The sequence below is a fragment of the Zonotrichia albicollis genome, chromosome 30 (genome assembly GCF_047830755.1).
Source record: "Zonotrichia albicollis isolate bZonAlb1 chromosome 30, bZonAlb1.hap1, whole genome shotgun sequence".
In the NCBI taxonomy this organism is placed as follows: Eukaryota; Metazoa; Chordata; class Aves; order Passeriformes; family Passerellidae; genus Zonotrichia; species Zonotrichia albicollis.
This window is the reverse complement of record NC_133848.1, coordinates 6,466,035-6,484,444: the sequence shown is the minus strand read 5'-3', so window position 1 is coordinate 6,484,444 and position 18,410 is coordinate 6,466,035. Positions and strand designations below refer to the sequence as shown.

The window sequence follows — 18,410 nt, the reverse complement described above, 5'->3', positions numbered from 1 at the left end:
CAATAACCAATCAATAACCAATCAATAATCAATCTCACTGATCGTCGGTCTCCATGGTGCCGCCCCGCCGCGCCTCGCCCTGGATGGACTCCATGGCGGTGGAATAGAGCGCTCTCTGCGCCGCAGGGGTCCCGGTTAACCCCAATCAATAACCAATCAATAACCAATCAATAACCAATCAATAATCAATCAATCTCACTGATCGTCGGTCTCCATGGTGCCGCCCCGCCGCGCCTCGCCCTGGATGGACTCCATGGCCGTGGAATAGAGCGCTCTCTGCGCCGCGGGGGTGCCGCTCCCCGTTAACCCCAATCAATAACCAATCAATAACCAATAATGAATCAATCTCACTGATCGTCGGTCTCCATGGTGCCGCCCCGCCGCGCCTCGCCCTGGATGGACTCCATGGCGGTGGAGTAGAGCGCTCTCTGCGCCGCCGGCCGCCCGCGGGGGTCCCGCTCCCCGTCCCCGTCCCGGGGGGCTCCGGCGGCCGCGCGCTCGCGCTGAGCCTGGTCCAGGCTGTGCACGGCCACCAGCAGGCTGTAATCCATGATCTTGAAACTCTGCAGCACCTGGGAATGGGAAACGGGGGTCCCTGAGAGGGCTGCCCACCAGCAGGGCTGTAATCCATGATCTTGAAACTCTGCAGCACGTGGGGATGGGAAATTGGGAATTGGGAATTGGGGATGGAACGGGGGGTCTCTGACAGGGCTGCCCACCAGCAGGCTGTAATCCATGATCTTGAAACTCTGCAGCACCTGGGGACGGGAAATGGGGATGGAACGGGGGTCCCTGACAGGGCTGTAATCCATGATCTTGAAACTCTGCAGCACCTGGGAATGGAAAATGGGGATGGAACGGGGGTCCCTGACAGGATTGCCCACCAGCAGGGCTGTAATCCATGATCTTGAAACTCTGCAGCACCTGGGAAAGGGGAAACGGGGAATTTGGGAATTGGGGATAAAACAGGGGGTCCCTGACAGGATTGGCCACCAGCAGGCTGTAATCCATGATCTTGAAACTCTGCAGCACCTGGGAACGGGAAATGGGGAATTTGGGAATTTGGGAATTGGGGATGGAACGGGGGTCCCTGACAGGGCTGCCCACCAGCAGGCTGTAATCCATGATCTTGAAACTCTGCAGCACCTGGGAATGGGAATTTGGGGATGGAACGGGGGTCTCTGACAGCATTGCCCACCAGCAGGCTGTAATCCATGATCTTGAAACTCTGCAGCACCTGGGAACGGGAAATGGGGAATTTGGGAATTGGGGATGGAACGGGGGGTCCCTGACAGGGCTGTAATCCATGATCTGAAACTCTGCAGCACCTGGGAACAGCAAATGGGAAATTGGGGATGGAATGGGGGTCTCTGACAGCATTGGCCACCAGCAGGGCTGTAATCCATGATCTTGAAACTCTGCAGCACCTGGGGACAGGAATTTGGGAATTTGGGGATGGAACGGGGGGTCTCTGACAGGGCTGCCCACCAGCAGGGCTGTAATCCATGATCTGAAACTCTGCAGCACCTGGGAATGGGAATTTGGGAATTTGGGGATGGAACGGGGGGTCCTGACAGGGCTTTTCCAATCGGGAATGGGCAAAACCAGGGCTGGATCACGGGTCGGGATCTTCCAGAAAAATGTCCCATTAGAAACCCGCAGAAACAGGGAAAAGGGTGGAAAAGCACAAGTTTTCCATGAGAAAAACCCAGAAACGTGGAAAAGGGTTGAACATCCCCAGTTTTCCCCCAAAAACCAGAAAAAAGCACAGAACACCCCCAGCTTCCCCAAAAACATGGAAAATACACAGAGCACCCCTGATTTCCAAAAAAAAAAAGAAAAAAAAGCAGAACGCCCCCAATTTTCCTCCAAAAAATCAGGAAAAAATGCAGAACACCCCTGATTTTCCCCAAAAACCAGGAAAAAGTGCAAAACATCCCTGATTTCCAAAAAAAACCAGGAAAAAATGCAGAACACCCCGATTCTCCCCAAAAACCAGGAAAAAAAAATATGCAAAACATCCCTGATTTCCAAAAAAAACCAGGAAAAAATGCAAAACACCCCCAGTTTTCCTCCAAAAAAATCAGGAAAAAATGCAGAACACCCCCGATTCTCCCCAAAAACCAGGATAAAGTGCAAAACACTCCTGATTTCCAAAAAAAACCCAGGAAAAAATGCAAAACACTCCTGATTTCCAAAAAAAAATATAGGAAAAAATGCAGAATACCCCTGGTTCTCCTCAAAAACCAAGATAAAGTGCAAAACATCCCTGATTTCCAAAAAAAATCCTGGAAAAAGGCAGAACACCCCCGATTCTCCCCAAAAACCAGGAAAAAACGCAAAACACTCCTGATTTCCAAAAAAAAATCAGGAAAAAATGCAGAACACCTCTGATTTCCCTAAAAAACCTGTAAAAATGCAGAGCACCCCCGATTCTCCCCAAAAAACAGGAGAAAGTGCAAAACATCCCTGATTTCCAAAAAAAATCCTGGAAAAATGCAGAACACACGCGATTCTCCCCAAAAACCAGGAAAAAACGCAAAACACTCCTGATTTTAAAAAAAACACCAAAAAAAAAGCAGAACACTCCCGATTCTCCCCAAAAACCAGGAAAAAAACGCAAAACACTCCTGATTCCAAAAAAAACCCAGGAAAAAATGCAGAACACCCCCAATTTTCCTCCAAAAAATCAGGAAAAAAGGCAGAACACCCCTGATTTTCTCAAAACCGAGAGAAAACGCAGAGCACCCTAGATTTTCCCTAAAAAAAACCAGGAAAAAAGACAGAACACCTCTGATTTCCCTAAAAAACCCGGAAAAACACAGAACACCCCCGATTCTCCCCAAAAACCAGGAAAAAAAATGCAAAACATCCCTGATTTCCAAAAAAAAAATCAGGAAAAAATGCAGAACACCCCCGATTCTCCCCAAAAACCAGGATAAAATGCAAAACATCCCTGATTTCCAAAAAAAAAACAGGAAAAAAATGCAGAACGCCCCCAATTTTCCTCCAAAAAATCAGGAAAAAAGGCAGAACACCCCTGATTCTCCCCAAAAACCAGGAAAAAAAATGCAAAACATCCCTGATTTCCAAAAAAAAAAACAGGAAAAAATGCAGAACACCCCCGATTCTCCCCAAAAACCAGGATAAAGTGCAAAACATCCCTGATTTCCAAAAAAAAACCAGGAAAAAAATGCAGAACGCCCCCAATTTTCCTCCAAAAAATCAGGAAAAAAGGCAGAACACCCCTGATTTCCAAAAAAAAAAACAGGAAAAAATGCAAAACACTCCTGGTTTCATAAAAAAACAGGAAAAAATGCAGAACACTCCCGATTCTCCCCAAAAACCAGGAAAAAGTGCAAAACATCCCTGATTTCCAAAAAATAAACCAGAAAAAAAAGCAGAACACCCCAAAGTGTCCTCCAAAAAATCAGGGAAAAATGCAGAACACCCCTGATTCTCCCCAAAAACCAGGAGAAAGTGCAAAACACTCCTGATTTCCCTAAAACACCCGGAAAAACACAGAACACCCCTGATTCTCCCCAAAAACCAGGAAAAATGCAGAACACCCCTGATTCTCCACAAAAACCAGGAAAAAAAATGCAAAACATCCCTGATTTCCAAAAAAAAACCAGGAAAAAATGCAGAGCACCCCCGATTCTCCCCAAAAACCAGGAAAAAACGCAAAACATCCCTGATTTCCAAAAAAAAATCAGGAAAAAATGCAGAACACCCCTGAATCTCCCCAAAAACCAGGAAAAAAATGCAAAACATCCCTGATTTCCAAAAAAAAACCAGGAAAAAATGCAGAACACACGCGATTCTCCCCAAAAACCAGGAAAAAAAATGCAAAACATCCCCGATTTCCAAAAAAAAACCAGGAAAAAATGCAGAACACCCCCAATTTTCCTCCAAAAAATCAGGAAAAAACGCAGAACACCCCCGAATCCCCCCCAAACCCCCGAATCCCCCCCAAACCCCCCAGTGCCGTGTGTCTGACCAGGCAGTCGCGCTGCAGCGTCCTGCAGAGCGCGCTGTACATGTCGGCGTCCAGGAAGAGCCCGTCGGGCAGGTCCTGCAGGAAGTCCAGGTCCTTGAAGGTGGGGAAGGCCTTGTCGCGCTCCTTGGGCGACGCGCGGCGCTTGTAGGTGGAGCCCTTGAGGTCGTACTTGAGGTGCATGCGCACGGAGCGCGGCAGCAGGTTGTTCATCACCACGATGCGGATGTTCTTGCCGCCCGCCTGCACGCAGTACAGCCCGTAGAACTTGGGCAGCAGCGTGCGCGGGTTCTGGTTCAGGTTCTGCACAGAAATGGGGAGTGAGCTGCAGGGGCACAGGGTTTGGGGGGTATTTGGCAGCACAGCCCGTAGAACTTGGGCAGCAGCGTGCGCGGGTTCTGGTTCAGGTTCTGGGAAAGGGAGAAATGGGGAGTGAGCTGCAGTCATGGGGTTTGGGGGTTTTTGGGGGGTTTTGGCAGCACAGCCCGTAGAACTTGGGCAGCAGCGTGCGCAGGTTCTGGTTCAGGTTCTGAGAAAGGGAGAAACGGGGAGTGAGCTGCAGTCATGGGGTTTGGGGGGTTTTTGGGGGTTACGGGTGGGTTATGGAGTGTTATGGGGGGTTTTTGGGGGGTTTTGGCAGCACAGCCCGTAGAACTTGGGCAGCAGCGTGCGCGGGTTCTGGTTCAGGTTCTGCACAGAAATGGGCAGGGAGCTGCAGTCACAGGGTTTGGGGGGTTTCTGGGGGGTTTCTGGGGGATTTTGAGGTGGGGATGTGCCAAAATCGCAGCTCTCACCATGCAGGGATTCCCAAGGAATTCCCTGAATTCCCAGCACTCTCACCATGCACTATCCGGGCAGGGATTCCCAGGGAATTCCCTCAATTCCCAGCACTCTCACCATGTAGGGATTCCCAAGGAATTCCTGTAATTCCCAGCACTCTCACCATGCAGGGATTCCCAAGGAATTCCCTGAATTCCCAGCACTCTCACCATGTAGTATCCGGGCAGGAATTTCTGTAATTCCCAGCACTCTCACCATGTAGTATCCGGGCAGGAATTTCTGTAATTCCCAGCACTCTCACCATGTAGGGATTCCCAGGGAATTCCCAGCCCTCTCACCATGTAGTATCCAGGCACATATTCCCAAGGAATTCCTGTAATTCCAGGCTCTCTCACCATGTAGTATCCGGGCAGCAGCTTCTGCAGGAACTCGGCCTCCTTGTGCTGCACGGTTTTGATGATGAACTCGTCGTCGCTGCTGACGTAGAACAGCGAGCCGCTGGCGCCCGAGTTGGAGAGCTCGATCAGGGGCTCGCTGCACAGGGAATACTGCGGGGAAAACAGGATTGGGAATGTTGGGGATTTATTGGGGATTGGGGTGGGAATGGGAACAGCGAGCCGCTGGCGCCCGAGTTGGAGAGCTCGATCAGGGGCTCGCTGCACAGGGAATACTGCGGGGAAAACAGGATTGGGAATGTTGGGGATTTATTGGGGATTGGGGTGGGAATGGGAACAGCGAGCCGCTGGCGCCCGAGTTGGAGAGCTCGATCAGGGGCTCGCTGCACAGGGAATACTGCAGGGAAAACAGGATTGGGAATATTGGGGATTTACTGGGGACACTGGGGATTGGGACTGGAATTGGGAAATTTGGGATTGGGGTTTTGTTTTTCTGGGAATAGCAGAGGGATTTGGGGTTTTCCTGCTCAAAACGAGCAGGGGAACGGCTCGGAGCAGGGAAGGGCAGCCAGGAGTGGTTGGGTGGCAGCACGAGGGGAAATGTGGGAAGGAAAAGGGGGAAAGGAATCCTGAAATATGAAGGGAGAAAAATGGCAAAAAAAAGGGGGGAAAGGGGGAAAAAACAGGAACAACAGGAAGAGAAAAGAAGAAGGGAATAGAAAAGAAAAAACTGAGGGGGAAAGGGAAGAGAAAGGGAAGGGAAATGGAAAAGAAAGAAAGGAGAAAGGAGAAAGGAGAAAGGAAAAAGGAGAAAGGAAAAAAGAGAAAAGAAAAAGAAGGAAAGAGAAAGGAGAAAGGAGAAAGGAGAAAGGAGAAAGAGAGAAGGAGAAAGAGAGAAGGAGAAAGAGAGAAGGAGAAAGAGAGAAGGAGAAAGAGAGAAGGAGAAAGAGAAAAGGAGAAAGAGAAAAGGAGAAAGAGAAAAGGAGAAAGAGAAAAGGAGAAAGAGAAAAGGAGAAAGAGAAAAGGAGAAAGAGAAAAGGAGAAAGAGAAAAGGAGAAAGAGAAAAGGAGAAAGAGAAAAGGAAAGGGGTAAAAAAATAAAGAAAAAAAAAGGAAACGGGAAGCAAAAAAGAAAGTGGGAAAAACAAGGAAAGAGAAGAAAAAAGGGAACAGGAAAAAGAAAAGGAAGGGGAAAAAGGAAACAGGGAAAAGGTAATTCCAGGGAATTCCAGGGAATTCCAGGGAAGGGAAAGGCCAAGGGGGCCCGCGGCAGCTGACCAGGTAGTCGTCGGGGCGGATGCCGAAGAGCTCCCGGAAGTAGCGGAAGGCCACGGGCGCGTAGGTCTTGAAGCGGAAATCGTTGTAGTGGTGGGCGGGCGTCAGGTTGCTGCCCTCGCTGCGGGGGGGACACGGAACGTTCCGGAACGGGACTGACTGGGGGTCCCACGGGGAACGTTCCGGAATGGGACTGACTGGGGGTCCCACGGGGAATGGGGGATCCCACGGGGAACGTTCCGGAACGGGACTGACTGGGGGTCCCACGGGGAATGGGGGATCCCACAGGGAACGTTCCGGAACGGGACTGACTGGGGGTCCCATGGGGAATGGGGGATCCCACAGGGAACGTTCCAGAATGGGATTGACTGGGGGTCCCACGGGGAACGGGGGATCCCACACGGAACGTTCCGGAATGGGACTGACTGGGGGTCCCACGGGGAACGGGGGGTCCCACACGGAACGTTCCGGAATGGGACTGACTGGGGGGTCCCACGGGGAACGTTCCGGAATGGGACTGACTGGGGGTCCCACGGGGAACAGGGGGGTCCCCGAAGCCCCGTGGGCGCCCACCTGGGGAAGAAGATGCTCTCCACGACGTAGAAGTCCTGCATGAGCACGTCGCGCTCGGGCTTGGTGCTCAGGCTGCCCACGGTGTGCGTGATGCCCAGCTGGATGGCGCCCTTCAGCGCCGACGACGTCGTCTGGGAAACGGGGGAAATAACAGGGAAAACGGGGTTAGAGCGGGAACGGGAATGGGAACGGGGTTACAGTGGGAATGGGAATGGGAATGGGAATTACAGAGATAATGGCAATGGGAATTACAGCAGGAATGGGAACGGGAGTTACAGCGTGAATGGGAATCACAGCGGGAAAGGGAACTGCACCTGGGAATAGCTGGGAATGGAAATTACAGCAGGAATGGGAATGGGAATTACAGCAAGAATGGGAATGGGGAACAGGGGAAACGGGTTACAGTGAGAATGGGAATTACAGAGGGCATGGGGTGGATACAGTGGGAATTACAGCTGAGAATGGGAATTACAGCAGGAATGGGAATGGGAATTACAGCAGGAATAGGAATTACATCAGGAATGTAGATAGGGATAACGGCTGGAAATGGGAATGGGAATTTCAGCTGGGAATGGGAATTACAGCAGGAATGGGAATTACAGCAGGAATGTAGATAGGGATAACGGCTGGAAATGGGAATGGCAATTACAGCAGGAACAAGAATGAGAATGGGAATTGCAGCTGGGAATGGGAACAGGAATTACAGCTGAGAACGGGGAAACAGGGTGGGTACAGAGGGAATGGGGTGGGAATCACAGCTGGAATGGGGCTGGGAATGGGAAAACAGTGGGGATTGCAGCAGCAACAGGGGAAATGGGAATTACAGTGGGAATGGGAATGGAGCTGGGAATCACAGTGAGAACAGGGCTGGGAATGGGAGGTATTTGGTGGGAAAGGCAATGGGAGTTCAATGGGAATGGGAACAAAAATCCAATTGGAACGGGAGAGATTCAACAGGAACAGGTGGAACTCAACAGAAATAGCAATTGCAAGAATTCAGTGGGAACGAGAGAAATTCAACAGGAACAGAAATTCAGCAGGAACGGAGATTACATGACAATTAAAATGGGGGAAAAAACCCCCAAAATTCCCTTTTTCCTCCATTTCCATGGAATCTCTTCCCATTCCCACAGCAATCCCAGGCAAAACTCCTCAGGAAAAGGGAAAAAAAAGTGGGAATTTACCTTTTTGTAGGTGGTTTCCCCTGTGGAATCCACTCCTCTGTGGCCTTTCCGGATGGTCTGGGATCCTCCCGGCATCTTTTGGGAAAAGAGAGAAAAAAATTGGAAAATTCAATTTTTTACAGCGTTTTTCCCACCCGAAACCCCCTGGAAAAGTTTGGGGTTTATTCCTGGAACCCGTGGAAAGCTGGGCTGGGTTCCTCCCACAGTAATTCCAACGTTTTAGGAGGGAATTTGGGAAAGCTGCAGATCCCAATCCAGCGATTCCCGGCCCCAGGATTCACCCAGGAGCTGTTAAATTGGATTTCTCCAGGGATTTTGGGGTGGTTCCAGGGCGGATTCGGGTTTTGGAGCAGGAATTCCCTTGGGAAGGACAAATCCCCAAAACCCCCACGGGAGGAGCTGCCCAGGGCCAAGGCAGGCTCGGAAAAGGAGCAGGAAAATCTGAAATTTGGGATTTTTCCAGCCTGGAACTCACCTCGGGAGTCAGGGACTTTTTGAATGTGTTGGATCCTGCCAAAAGAAAGGAAAATCTGCACTCAGAAAGGATCAATCCCACAAAAGCAATGGAAAACCCCAGAAAACTCCCAGAAAAACGGGAAAAATCCCACAAAAACAGGGAAAAGTCCTACAGAACACAAAACCTGAATTATCCCACCCACACACGCTGCTCTCCTGGGGCTTCTGGCCCCAAATTCCCAAAAAACCCCACGGATAAAGAGTCAGAAAATCAGGGATCAGGCCTTAAACCCTTCCAGGGAAAAGCGAGGAGCAAAAAACTCTTTCCAAGGTGGAATTTTTATGGATATGAACCCAAAATTTTAAGTGGAAAATGCAATCTGGAGCTAAAAAAAAAAGCGGGATAAAGGGCTGGATTCTCCCAGCAACTCTGCCAGCTTCAGGAAAAACCAGGAAAATGAAAAACCCCGGAGTTAAAAGCCCCGAAATCGGCGGTTTTATCCCCAAAAAAGTGTCAGAGATGGCAATTCCCGATTTTCCACCGCTTTCCCTGGCTCCCGTTCCCGCTGGTGCAAACAAATCCCGGGGCTTTGCTGCCCGATCGCGGCTCTTTTTGGGATTTTTTGGGGATTTTCTGGGATTTTGGGAGGCTTTGCTGCTCTGCTGCCTGATCCCGAGCTCCTTTTGGGGTTTTTGGGGGTTTTTTTGGGATTTTCCTGGGATTTTGGGATCCCCGCGAGCCGATCCCGGGCTCATTTTGGGGGTTTTTGAGGGTTTTTTTGGGGTTTTTCTGTGATTTTGGGATCCCCGCGAGCCGATCCCACCCCCGTGAGTCACCGCACGGGAACGGGAATCGGATTTCCCTGGCACCGACGCGCTCCCTCCCCGCCCCGTTCCCCACCTTTTCTATTTTTCATTTTTTATTTTTGGGAAGTTTTGGGGCCTCTCGGGTCCCCCCCCCGAGCACTCCCAGGTGTTTTGGAGAAAAAGGAAAACTCGGAATTCGGTTTTCAGGGGAAAAGTCGGGGCTGGGCTCCCCCCATGGCGCCTCAGACACCCCCGGGAAGCTCCAAATGCCCCAAAATTCCCCCAGAAAGCTCCAAATGCCCCAAAATTCCCCCAGAAAGCCCCAAATCCCCTCCCCAAAAGAGTCCCACATCCCTCCAAAATAACCCCATAAAGACCCCAAAATCCCCCTCAGCCCCAGAGTTTTACACCCCCCAAAAAACCCCAAAAATCCCCATCATCGCTAAACTTCTATACCCCAAAGAAACCTTCCAAACCCCCTGAGTCTCCCAGTCCTAAACTCATCCAAAACGCCCGGAGACCCCCCAAAAAAACCTCAGAGCCCCCTCACGCCCCCAGACCCCTGATAACCCCCTGGTAACCCCCCAATACCCCCTCATAACCCCCAAATCCCCCTTATAACCACCAAATCCCCCTCACAGCCCCAAAATTCCCCTCATAACCCCCCAGATCCCCCTCATAAGCCCCATAACCTCTCTCATAACCCCCAATTCCCCCTCATAAACCCCTAAATCCCCCCAAGATCGCCCCATTCCCCTCACGCCCCAGAGCCCCCTCACCCTCACGCAGCCTCCTCAGCCCCTCACGCCCCCAGACCCCTCATAAGCCCTACAATCCCCCTCATAACCCCCAAACCCCCCTCATAACACCCCGAATCCCACTCATAACCCCTACAATCCTCCTCATAACCCCCCGAATCCCGCTCATAACCCCCAAATCCCCCTCATAACCCCTACAATCCCCCTCATAACACCCCGAATCCCCCCCAGACCGCCCCATTCCGCTCACGCCCCCACTCCCCCCTCAGCCGCTCACGCCCTCAGCTCCCCCCGGCCCTTCCCTCGCCCCAGCCGGGCCCTCCCCGCGCCCCCCGGGCCGTTCCCATCCGGTACCGCCGAGGCCGCCGCTGCTGCCGCTGCTGCCGCCGGACTCGGGCCCCGCCGCCGCCGCCGCCATCTTGGAGCGCGCGCTGCGCCCCCCCACCCTCAGCCCGCCCCCGCCCGCCACGCCCGGCCACGCCCCCGCCCACACGGCCACGCCTCTTTCGGGACAAACCGCGCCCACTCCGCGTATTGACACTGCTTATGTGGGCAGAGACACGCCCACCTGCGGTTCAGCCCCGCCTTTTTATGTGCGGCTCCGCCCTCCTCACGGCTAAGCCGCGCCTATTCACATTCCACTCCGCCCCCTCCATGCTGAGCGTCACCAATCGAGCGTGGCCACACCCCATTCTGTGCCAGACCACGCCCTTTCCGCGCTCAGCCCCGCCCCTCCCGGCGCGCCCCACGCGGCCGTGGGCGATGGGGGCAGCGGGGGCCACGCGGGCGGGCCCGCACGGCGCATGCGCGGCCCCGACAGCGGCTCCGCCTTCCCCAGCTCGTATTCGGCCCAGCGGCGTCACGTGACGGGCGGAGGGTGGGGCGGAGTGACGTCACACTGAGCTCATTGAGCACAACATTAAATGACGTCACCCTTATGCACTCACAGAGCACACACACACACACACACGCATCTCCATCCTGTGATGTCACACTGCTGACTTATGCATCAATGTGTCTACCCTCTGACGTCACAGACCCACAACCCTGCCCCGTCATCCCGTGATATCATAGAGTGCCTACACTCCGTCATATAAGGTCACAGCTGTCACGCCCACCCCATGACGTCGCCCCACACAATGGGAACCTCCCCAAAAACCCCCAAAACTCCCCAGAAAGTCCCATAAAAATCCCCATTTTTGGCTCTAAAATCCCCATCTTTCCCCCTTAAATACCCCATTTTTTTTTCCCCAAAATCCAGGTTATTTCACCCAAACCAAAAACCCAAAAATCCCCTCAAAACAACCCCAAAAGTCCCCCATGACTTCACTCGCATAATTATTGCACCCCAATCGCAATGCCATCACCCAAACACAATGCCGTCACCCCAAACACAATGACGTCACCTCAAAGGCACTGACGTCACCCGCAGTTCCCCCTCCCCCCGCGCGGCGCCGCTGTGTCTGTCCCCGCCCATCGATCGCTCGGCGCTCGCCGTGCCTGGCCGCGCGGCGGCGGCAGGCGGGCGGGCGGAGCGCCGAGATGAGCCTGGCGGAGGGCCGCGCCCCGCGGCGCACGGCCGGCAATCGCCTCTCGGGGCTGCTGCAGGCCGAGGAGGAGGACGAGTTCTACCAGACCACCTACGGCGGCTTCAACGAGGCGAGCCCGGCGCCGGGGGGCGCGGCGGGGGCGCGGCGGGAGCGGGCCCGGAGCTCGGAGCGGGGCGGCGGGAGGCGGGAAGCGTGAGGGGAGCGGGGGGTGCCGGGGGATGTCCGGGGAACGGGGATGTGCGAACAATGGGGGGAGCTATTGGGGACCCCCGGGTGCTGCATCCCTGTGGGGTCCCGGGACAGCGGGATAAATCCCAGGATAACGGGTGCCAGGGGGATCCATCCCCGTGTCCCACCGGAGTTCGGGCACAACGAGTCCTGTGGGGATCCCTGCGTGGGATTCCGCAGTTCCCGTTCCCAACATTCCCGTATTCCCAACATTCTCAACATTCCCAATATTCCCAACAACGCTTTTCTGTCCCAGGACTCAGTGGGATTTCACGGCCCCCAATCCCAACATTCCCACATTCCTGTTATCCCAGGAGCCTAGGGATAACGAGAACTCAGTGGATCCCATGGCTCCCAATCCCTTATTCCTGTATTCCCAACTTTCCCCATCCCAGGCCTCAGTAGGATTCCATGGTTCCCATTCCCGGTATTTCCGTGCTCCCGTTATTCCCACAGTTCCCCATCCCAGGAGCCCAGGGACAATGAGTCCTGTGGGGGTCCCTGGGTGGGATTCCACGCTCCCCAACGTTTCCACATTCCAAACAATTCCACATTCCCAACATTCCCAATGTTTCTGTTACCCCAGGAGTCCGGCGATGACGAGTACCGGGGCGGTCACTCTGTGGGGTCCCACAGTTCCAGATCCCATCATTCCCAACATTCCCAATGTTTACCTCATTCCAGGAGTCCGGCGATGACGAGTACCGCGGCGATCACTCCGACAGCGATGACGAGGTTGACTCTGACTTCGACATCGACGAGGGCGACGAGCCGGGCTCGGAGCAGGACGAGGCCGAGCCCCGCCGGCAGCGCCGCGTGCTCACCAAGGCCTACCGGGTACCGAGCCCTTACCGGGGGTACCGAGCTGGTCTGGGGGTACCGAGCCCTTACCGGGGGTACCGAGCCCTTCCCGGGGAAATTCCCCGATCCTGAGCCCTTCCCAGGGGTACCGAGCTGTTCTGGGGGTACCGATCCCTTCCCGGGGGTACCGAGCCCTTCCCGGGGGTACCGAGCCCTTACCGGGGCTTTTCCGGGGAAATCCTCCCGATCCTGAGCCCTTCCTGGGGATACCGAGCTGTTCTGGGGGTACCGAGCTGTCTCAGGGGGTACCAAGTCCTTCTCGAGGCTCCTCCGGGGAAATCCTGCCGATCCCGGGGCTGCTCCGGGTACCGGGCCCTTCCCGGGGTTGTTCCATGGAAATCCCGCCCATCCCGAGCTGTTCCCGGCCCTCATCCCTCCCTGCAGGAGCCGCTCAAGAGCCTGCGGGCCAAGAAGGCCGAGGGGCCGCGGGGAGGAGCCCAGCGGGGCCGGGAGGTGAAATCCACACCCCTGGAGCTGCAGGAGGACGGGGGAGACAGTGAGTGAGGGGATGGGCATGGGGATGGGGTGGGAGCAGGGTCGGGGTGATCCCGGCTGGAAATGGGATCCTCTGGGGGAGCTCCTGATCCTCCAGGGGTTGGGATGGGATCCTGGGGATCTCTGGGTGATCCAGGGGCTGGAAATGGGATCCTCTGGGGGAGCTCCTGATTCTCCAGGGGCTGGGAATGGGATCCCAGGGGGAGCTCCTGGTCCTCCAGGGGTTGGGAATGGGATCCCAGGGGCTGGGATGGGATCTCTGGGCAATCCATGGGCCCGTGTTTGTTCTCCAGGGGGTTGGGATGGGATCTCTGGGCGATCCATGGGTCCCTGTTTGTTCTCCAGGCAGGAAGCACATGCGTCAGTCCACCACAGAGCACACCCGGCAGACGTTCCCTGGCTCCCCAGGGTTGGGATGGGATCCCAGGGGTTGGGATGGGATCTCTGGGCGATCCATGGGCCCATGTTTGTTCTCCAGGCAGGAAGCACATGCAGCTTCCACCACGGAGCACACCTGGCAGACGTTCCCTGGTTCCCCAGGGTTGGGATGGGATCTCTGGGTTCTCCAGGGGCTGGGATGGGATCTCAGGGCGATCCATGGGCCCGTGTTTGTTCTCCAGGCAGGAAGCACATGCGTCAGTCCACCACGGAGCACACCCGGCACATGTACCCTGGTTCCCCAGGGTTGGGTTGGGATCCCAGGAGTTGGGATGGGATCTCAGGGTGATCCATGGGCCCGTGTTTGTTCTCCAGGCAGGAAGCACATGCGTCAGTCCACCACGGAGCACATCCGGCAGACGTTCCCTGGTTCCCCAGGGTTGGGATGGGATCCCAGGGTGATCCATGGGTTGTGTTTGTTCCGTGTCTCTCCAGGCAGGAAGCACATGCGTCAGTCCACCACGGAGCACACCCGGCAGACGTTCCTGCGGCTCCAGGAGCGCCAGGTGCAGTCCAAGAGGAAGAAGGGAGGGACGAGCTACGAGCGGCCCCTGACGCAGGAGGAGCTGCTGGAGGAGGCCAAGATCACCGAGGAGATCAACCTGCGCTCCCTGGGTGAGGAATGGGATAATGGGAATGGGATAATGGGAATGGGAATGGGAATGGGAATGGGAATGGGAATGGGAATGGGATAGAGCCCAGATCACCGAGGAGATCAACCTGCGCTCCCTGGGTGAGGGGATGGAATACTGGGAATGGGATAATGGGATACTGGGAATGGGATAGAGCCCAGATCACCGAGGAGATCAACCTGCGCTCCCTGGGTGAGGAATGGGATACTGGGAATGGGAATGGGGTACTGGGATACTGGGAATGGGAATGGGATAGAGCCAAGATCACCGAGGAGATCAACCTGCGCTCCCTGGGTGAGGGGATGGATAATGGGATACTGGGAATGGGATAATGGGATACTGGGAATGGGAATGGGAGTGGGAATGGGATAGAGCCAAGGTCACCGAGGAGATCAACCTGCGCTCCCTGGGTGAGGAATGGGAATGGGATAATGGGATACTGGGAATGGGATAATGGCATAATGGGATAGAGCCAAGGTCACCGAGGAGATCAACCTGCGCTCCCTGGGGTACTGGGAATGGGATACTGGGAATGGGATAATGGGATACTGGGATACTGGGAATGGGATAGAGCCAAGATCACCGAGGAGATCAACCTGCGCTCCCTGGGTGAGGAATGGGATAATGGGATAATGGGATACTGGGAATGGGAATGGGAATGGGAATGGGATAGAGCCAAGATCACCGAGGAGATCAACCTGCGCTCCCTGGGTGAGGGGATGGATACTGGGAATGGGAATGGTATACTGGGATATTGGGACAGGGACAGCAGGAATGGGACAGGGACACTGGGAATGGCACGGGGATCCCAGGATCAGACCTGGCAGCGCTGCAATGTCCCTGTGCTGGGCTGAGCTGTTCCTGCCCCATTCCTGATCCCACTCCTGCCCCCATTCCTGCCCCATTCCTGCCCCATTCCTGCCCCCATTCCTGCCCCATTCCTGATCCCATCCTGCCCCACTCCTGATCCCATTCCTGCCCCATTCCTGATCCCATCCTGCCCCATTCCTGCCCCCATTCCTGCCCCATTCCTGCCCCCACTCCTGCCCCCATTCCTGCCCCATTCCTGATCCCATTCCTGCCCCATTCCTGCCCCCATTCCTGCCCCATTCCTGCCCCATTCCTGCCCCTTTCCTGCCCCCATTCCTGCCCCACTCCTGCCCCATTCCTGATCCCATTCCTGCCCCATTCCTGCCCCCACTCCTTATCTCATTCCTGCCCCCAGAGAACTACGAGCGGCTGGAGGCGGACAAGAAGAAGCAGGTGCAGAAGAAGAGGAAGATCGTGGGCCCCGTGATCCGCTACTGGTCGCTGACCATGCCCCTGCTGCCCGAGCCCGGCCGCGATGACCCCGTGGACGTCGAGGGGTGAGAGCCCCCGCACCCCCAACCCAGCCTGGGGCTGCCCCACGGGGCTGGGCAGCGCCCCAGAGCTCCCAGACCCCAAAATCCTGGTTCTGGGGGGGGTTTGGGTGCTGGATCCCAGCCTGGGGCTGCCACCTTGGAACCCCCTAATCCCACGGGAAAAGCAGGTTTTGAGCCCCAAATCCTATGGGAAAAGCAGGTTTTGGGCCCCAAATCCCATGAGAAAAGCAGGTTTTGAGCTCCAAATCCCATGGGAAAAACAGGTTTTGAGCTCCAAATCTCATGGGAAAAGCATTTTTTGAGCTCCACCTTGGCAATCTCAAATTCCCCATTGGAGTCGCAGTTTTTGAGGCCCCAAATCCTATGGGATTCACAGTTTCTAAGCACCACCATGGCGATCCCAAATCCCCCACTGAACCTTCACCTTTGAGCCCCCAGACCCCTTAGGAATCCCCACTTTTGGGTCCCCTTCGAGGGCCATCCCAAGTCCCCCATCGGACCCTCACCCTTTGAGCCCCCAGACCCCTTAGGACCCCCCTTTTGGCCATCCCAAGTTCCCCATCAGACCCTCACCTTTCAAGCCCCCAGACCCTTCAGGACCCCCCTTCTGGCCACCCCAAATCCCCCATTGGAGCTGCACTTTCCAAGCCCCCAGACCCCTCAGGACCCCCCTTTTGGCCACCCCAAATCCCCCATTGGAGCTGCACTTTCCAAGCCCCCAGACCCCTCAGGACCCCCCTTTTGGCCATCCCAAATCCCCCATTGGAGCTGCACTTTCCAAGCCCCCAGACCCCTCAGGACCCCCCTTTTGGCCATCCCAAGTTCCCCATCAGACCCTCACCCTTTGAGCCCCCAGACCCTTCAGGACCCCCCTTTTGGTCACCCCAAATCCCCCATTGGAGCTGCACTTTCCGAGCCCCCAGACCCCTCAGGACCCCATTTCCGGCCCCCCAAGCCCCCTCCCCAGCCCCGTCCCAGCCCCGTCCCGTCCGTTCCAGGCTGGACCCTGAGGCGCAGCCGCCGTCGCCGGCCAAGTGCTCGCGCACGTTCATCTCCTTCAGCGACGACGCCACCTTCGAGCGCTGCTTCCCGCGGGCGCGGCCGCCGCGGCTGCCGGTGCGGGAGCTGTGCCCGGTGACGCACAAGCCGGCGCTCTACCGCGACCCCATCACCGACATCCCCTACGCCAACGCCCGCGCCTTCCGCATCATCCGCGAGGCCTACCGCAAGTACGTGACGGCGCACGGGCTGCCCAGCGCCGCCGCCGCCGCCGTGGGCACGGCCGGAGGGGCCGGGGACGGCGCCGGGGCCCGGCCCGGGCGGCAGAAAATCGTCATCAAACAGAGCGTGCCCAGCGTCTGACACTGCGGGTATGGGGTTTGGGGTTTGGGGTTTGGGAATGTTCCTATAACGGCAGAAAATCGTCATCAAACAGAGCGTGCCCAGCGTCTGAGAGATGGGATTTGGGGTTTGGGGTTTGGGGCTGTTCCTATAAAGGCAGAAAATCGTCATCAAACAGAGCGTGCCCAGCGTCTGACAGCACGGATATGGGGTTTGGGGTTTGGGGTGTGGGAATGTTCCTAAAACAGCAGAAAATCGTCATCAAACAGAGCGTGCCCAGTGTCTGAGAGATGGGAGATGGGGTTTGAATGTTCTTCCTAAAACAGCAGAAATTCATCATCAAACAGAGCGTGCCCAGTGTCTGACACTGCGGGTATGGGGTTTGGGGTTTGGGGTTTGGGAATGTTCCTGTAACGGCAGAAATTCGTCATCAAACAGAGCGTGCCCAGTGCCTGAGAGATGGGAGATGGGGTTTGAATGTTCTTCCTAAAACAGCAGAAAATCGCCATCAAACAGAGTGTGGTCAGTGCTTGATACCATAGATTAAGATTTGGGGTTTGGGGTGCGGGAATGTTCCTAAAACGGCAGAAATTCGTCATCAAACAGAGCGAGCCCAGCGTCTGACAGCACAGATTTGGGATTTTGGGGTATTGGGGTGTTCTTCGTAAAACAGCAGAAATTCGTCACCAAACAGAGCGTGCCCAGCGCCTGAGATTTGGGATTTTGGGGTATTGGGGTGTCAGGTTATTGGGACTGACAGCGGTGATGGTTTTGTTGAGGGGCTCCTTTCCCAAGTGTTGGCAGTGCCTGAAATCCCAGGATTTGGGGTTTGGGGATGTGGGGTCACCCCTCTGAGGGATTTTTTGGGGGTCATTGTTCACCAGGGGTGTCGGATGAGGGAATAAAGTTGATTTGGGGGTTGGTCTGCGTGGGGTGGTGGGAGCCCCTTTTGCCAGGAGTTCCTGCAATAAATAAAGAGGTTTGCAGAACCGTTTTCCTGAAATCCTACAAAAAATAAGGGGTGGGAGCTGTTTTACCAGGAAATCCTACAGCAAACAAGGTTCACGAACCCGTTATTTTCCAGAAAACCTTACAATAAACAAAAGGTTTCTCCAGAAAAGCCTAAAATAAAGTTTATGGGATTCCTTTTTCCAGAAGAACCCACAAAAGATTCCCATCTCCCCCAAACCGCATTTTTGGGGGGGTCCAAACCACATTCACCCCCCGAATTCTGGGTTTGTGGAGCCAAACCCACCTTGAGCTTTGTGGGGTTTATG

The 18,410-nt window shown here is 55.1% G+C and overlaps 2 protein-coding genes across 2 annotated transcripts in view; one reads left to right on the top strand and one right to left on the bottom strand.

Moving 5' to 3' along the window:
• LOC141725667 (putative PIP5K1A and PSMD4-like protein) overlaps positions 1-10,697 on the bottom strand; it is a 32,889-nt gene extending 22,192 nt beyond the window's left edge. The window contains 8 exon segments of the mRNA XM_074529636.1: positions 352-572; positions 4,001-4,300; positions 5,173-5,325; positions 6,450-6,567; positions 7,020-7,150; positions 8,204-8,278; positions 8,679-8,713; positions 10,579-10,697. Of these exon segments, the coding sequence (XP_074385737.1) occupies positions 352-572; positions 4,001-4,300; positions 5,173-5,325; positions 6,450-6,567; positions 7,020-7,150; positions 8,204-8,278; positions 8,679-8,713; positions 10,579-10,642 (1,097 nt within the window). The 5' untranslated portion in view covers positions 10,643-10,697.
• A 998-nt stretch (positions 10,698-11,695) lies between these two features.
• Positions 11,696-18,247, top strand: VPS72 (vacuolar protein sorting 72 homolog). The gene is made up of 7 exons (XM_074529112.1): positions 11,696-11,883; positions 12,687-12,839; positions 13,248-13,359; positions 14,232-14,411; positions 15,654-15,795; positions 16,791-17,150; positions 17,586-18,247. The coding sequence occupies exons 1-7, from the start codon at positions 11,767-11,769 to the stop codon at positions 17,587-17,589; spliced, it is 1,068 nt and encodes a 355-aa protein (XP_074385213.1). The 5' UTR covers positions 11,696-11,766; the 3' UTR covers positions 17,590-18,247.
• The last annotated feature ends 163 nt before the right edge of the window (positions 18,248-18,410 follow it).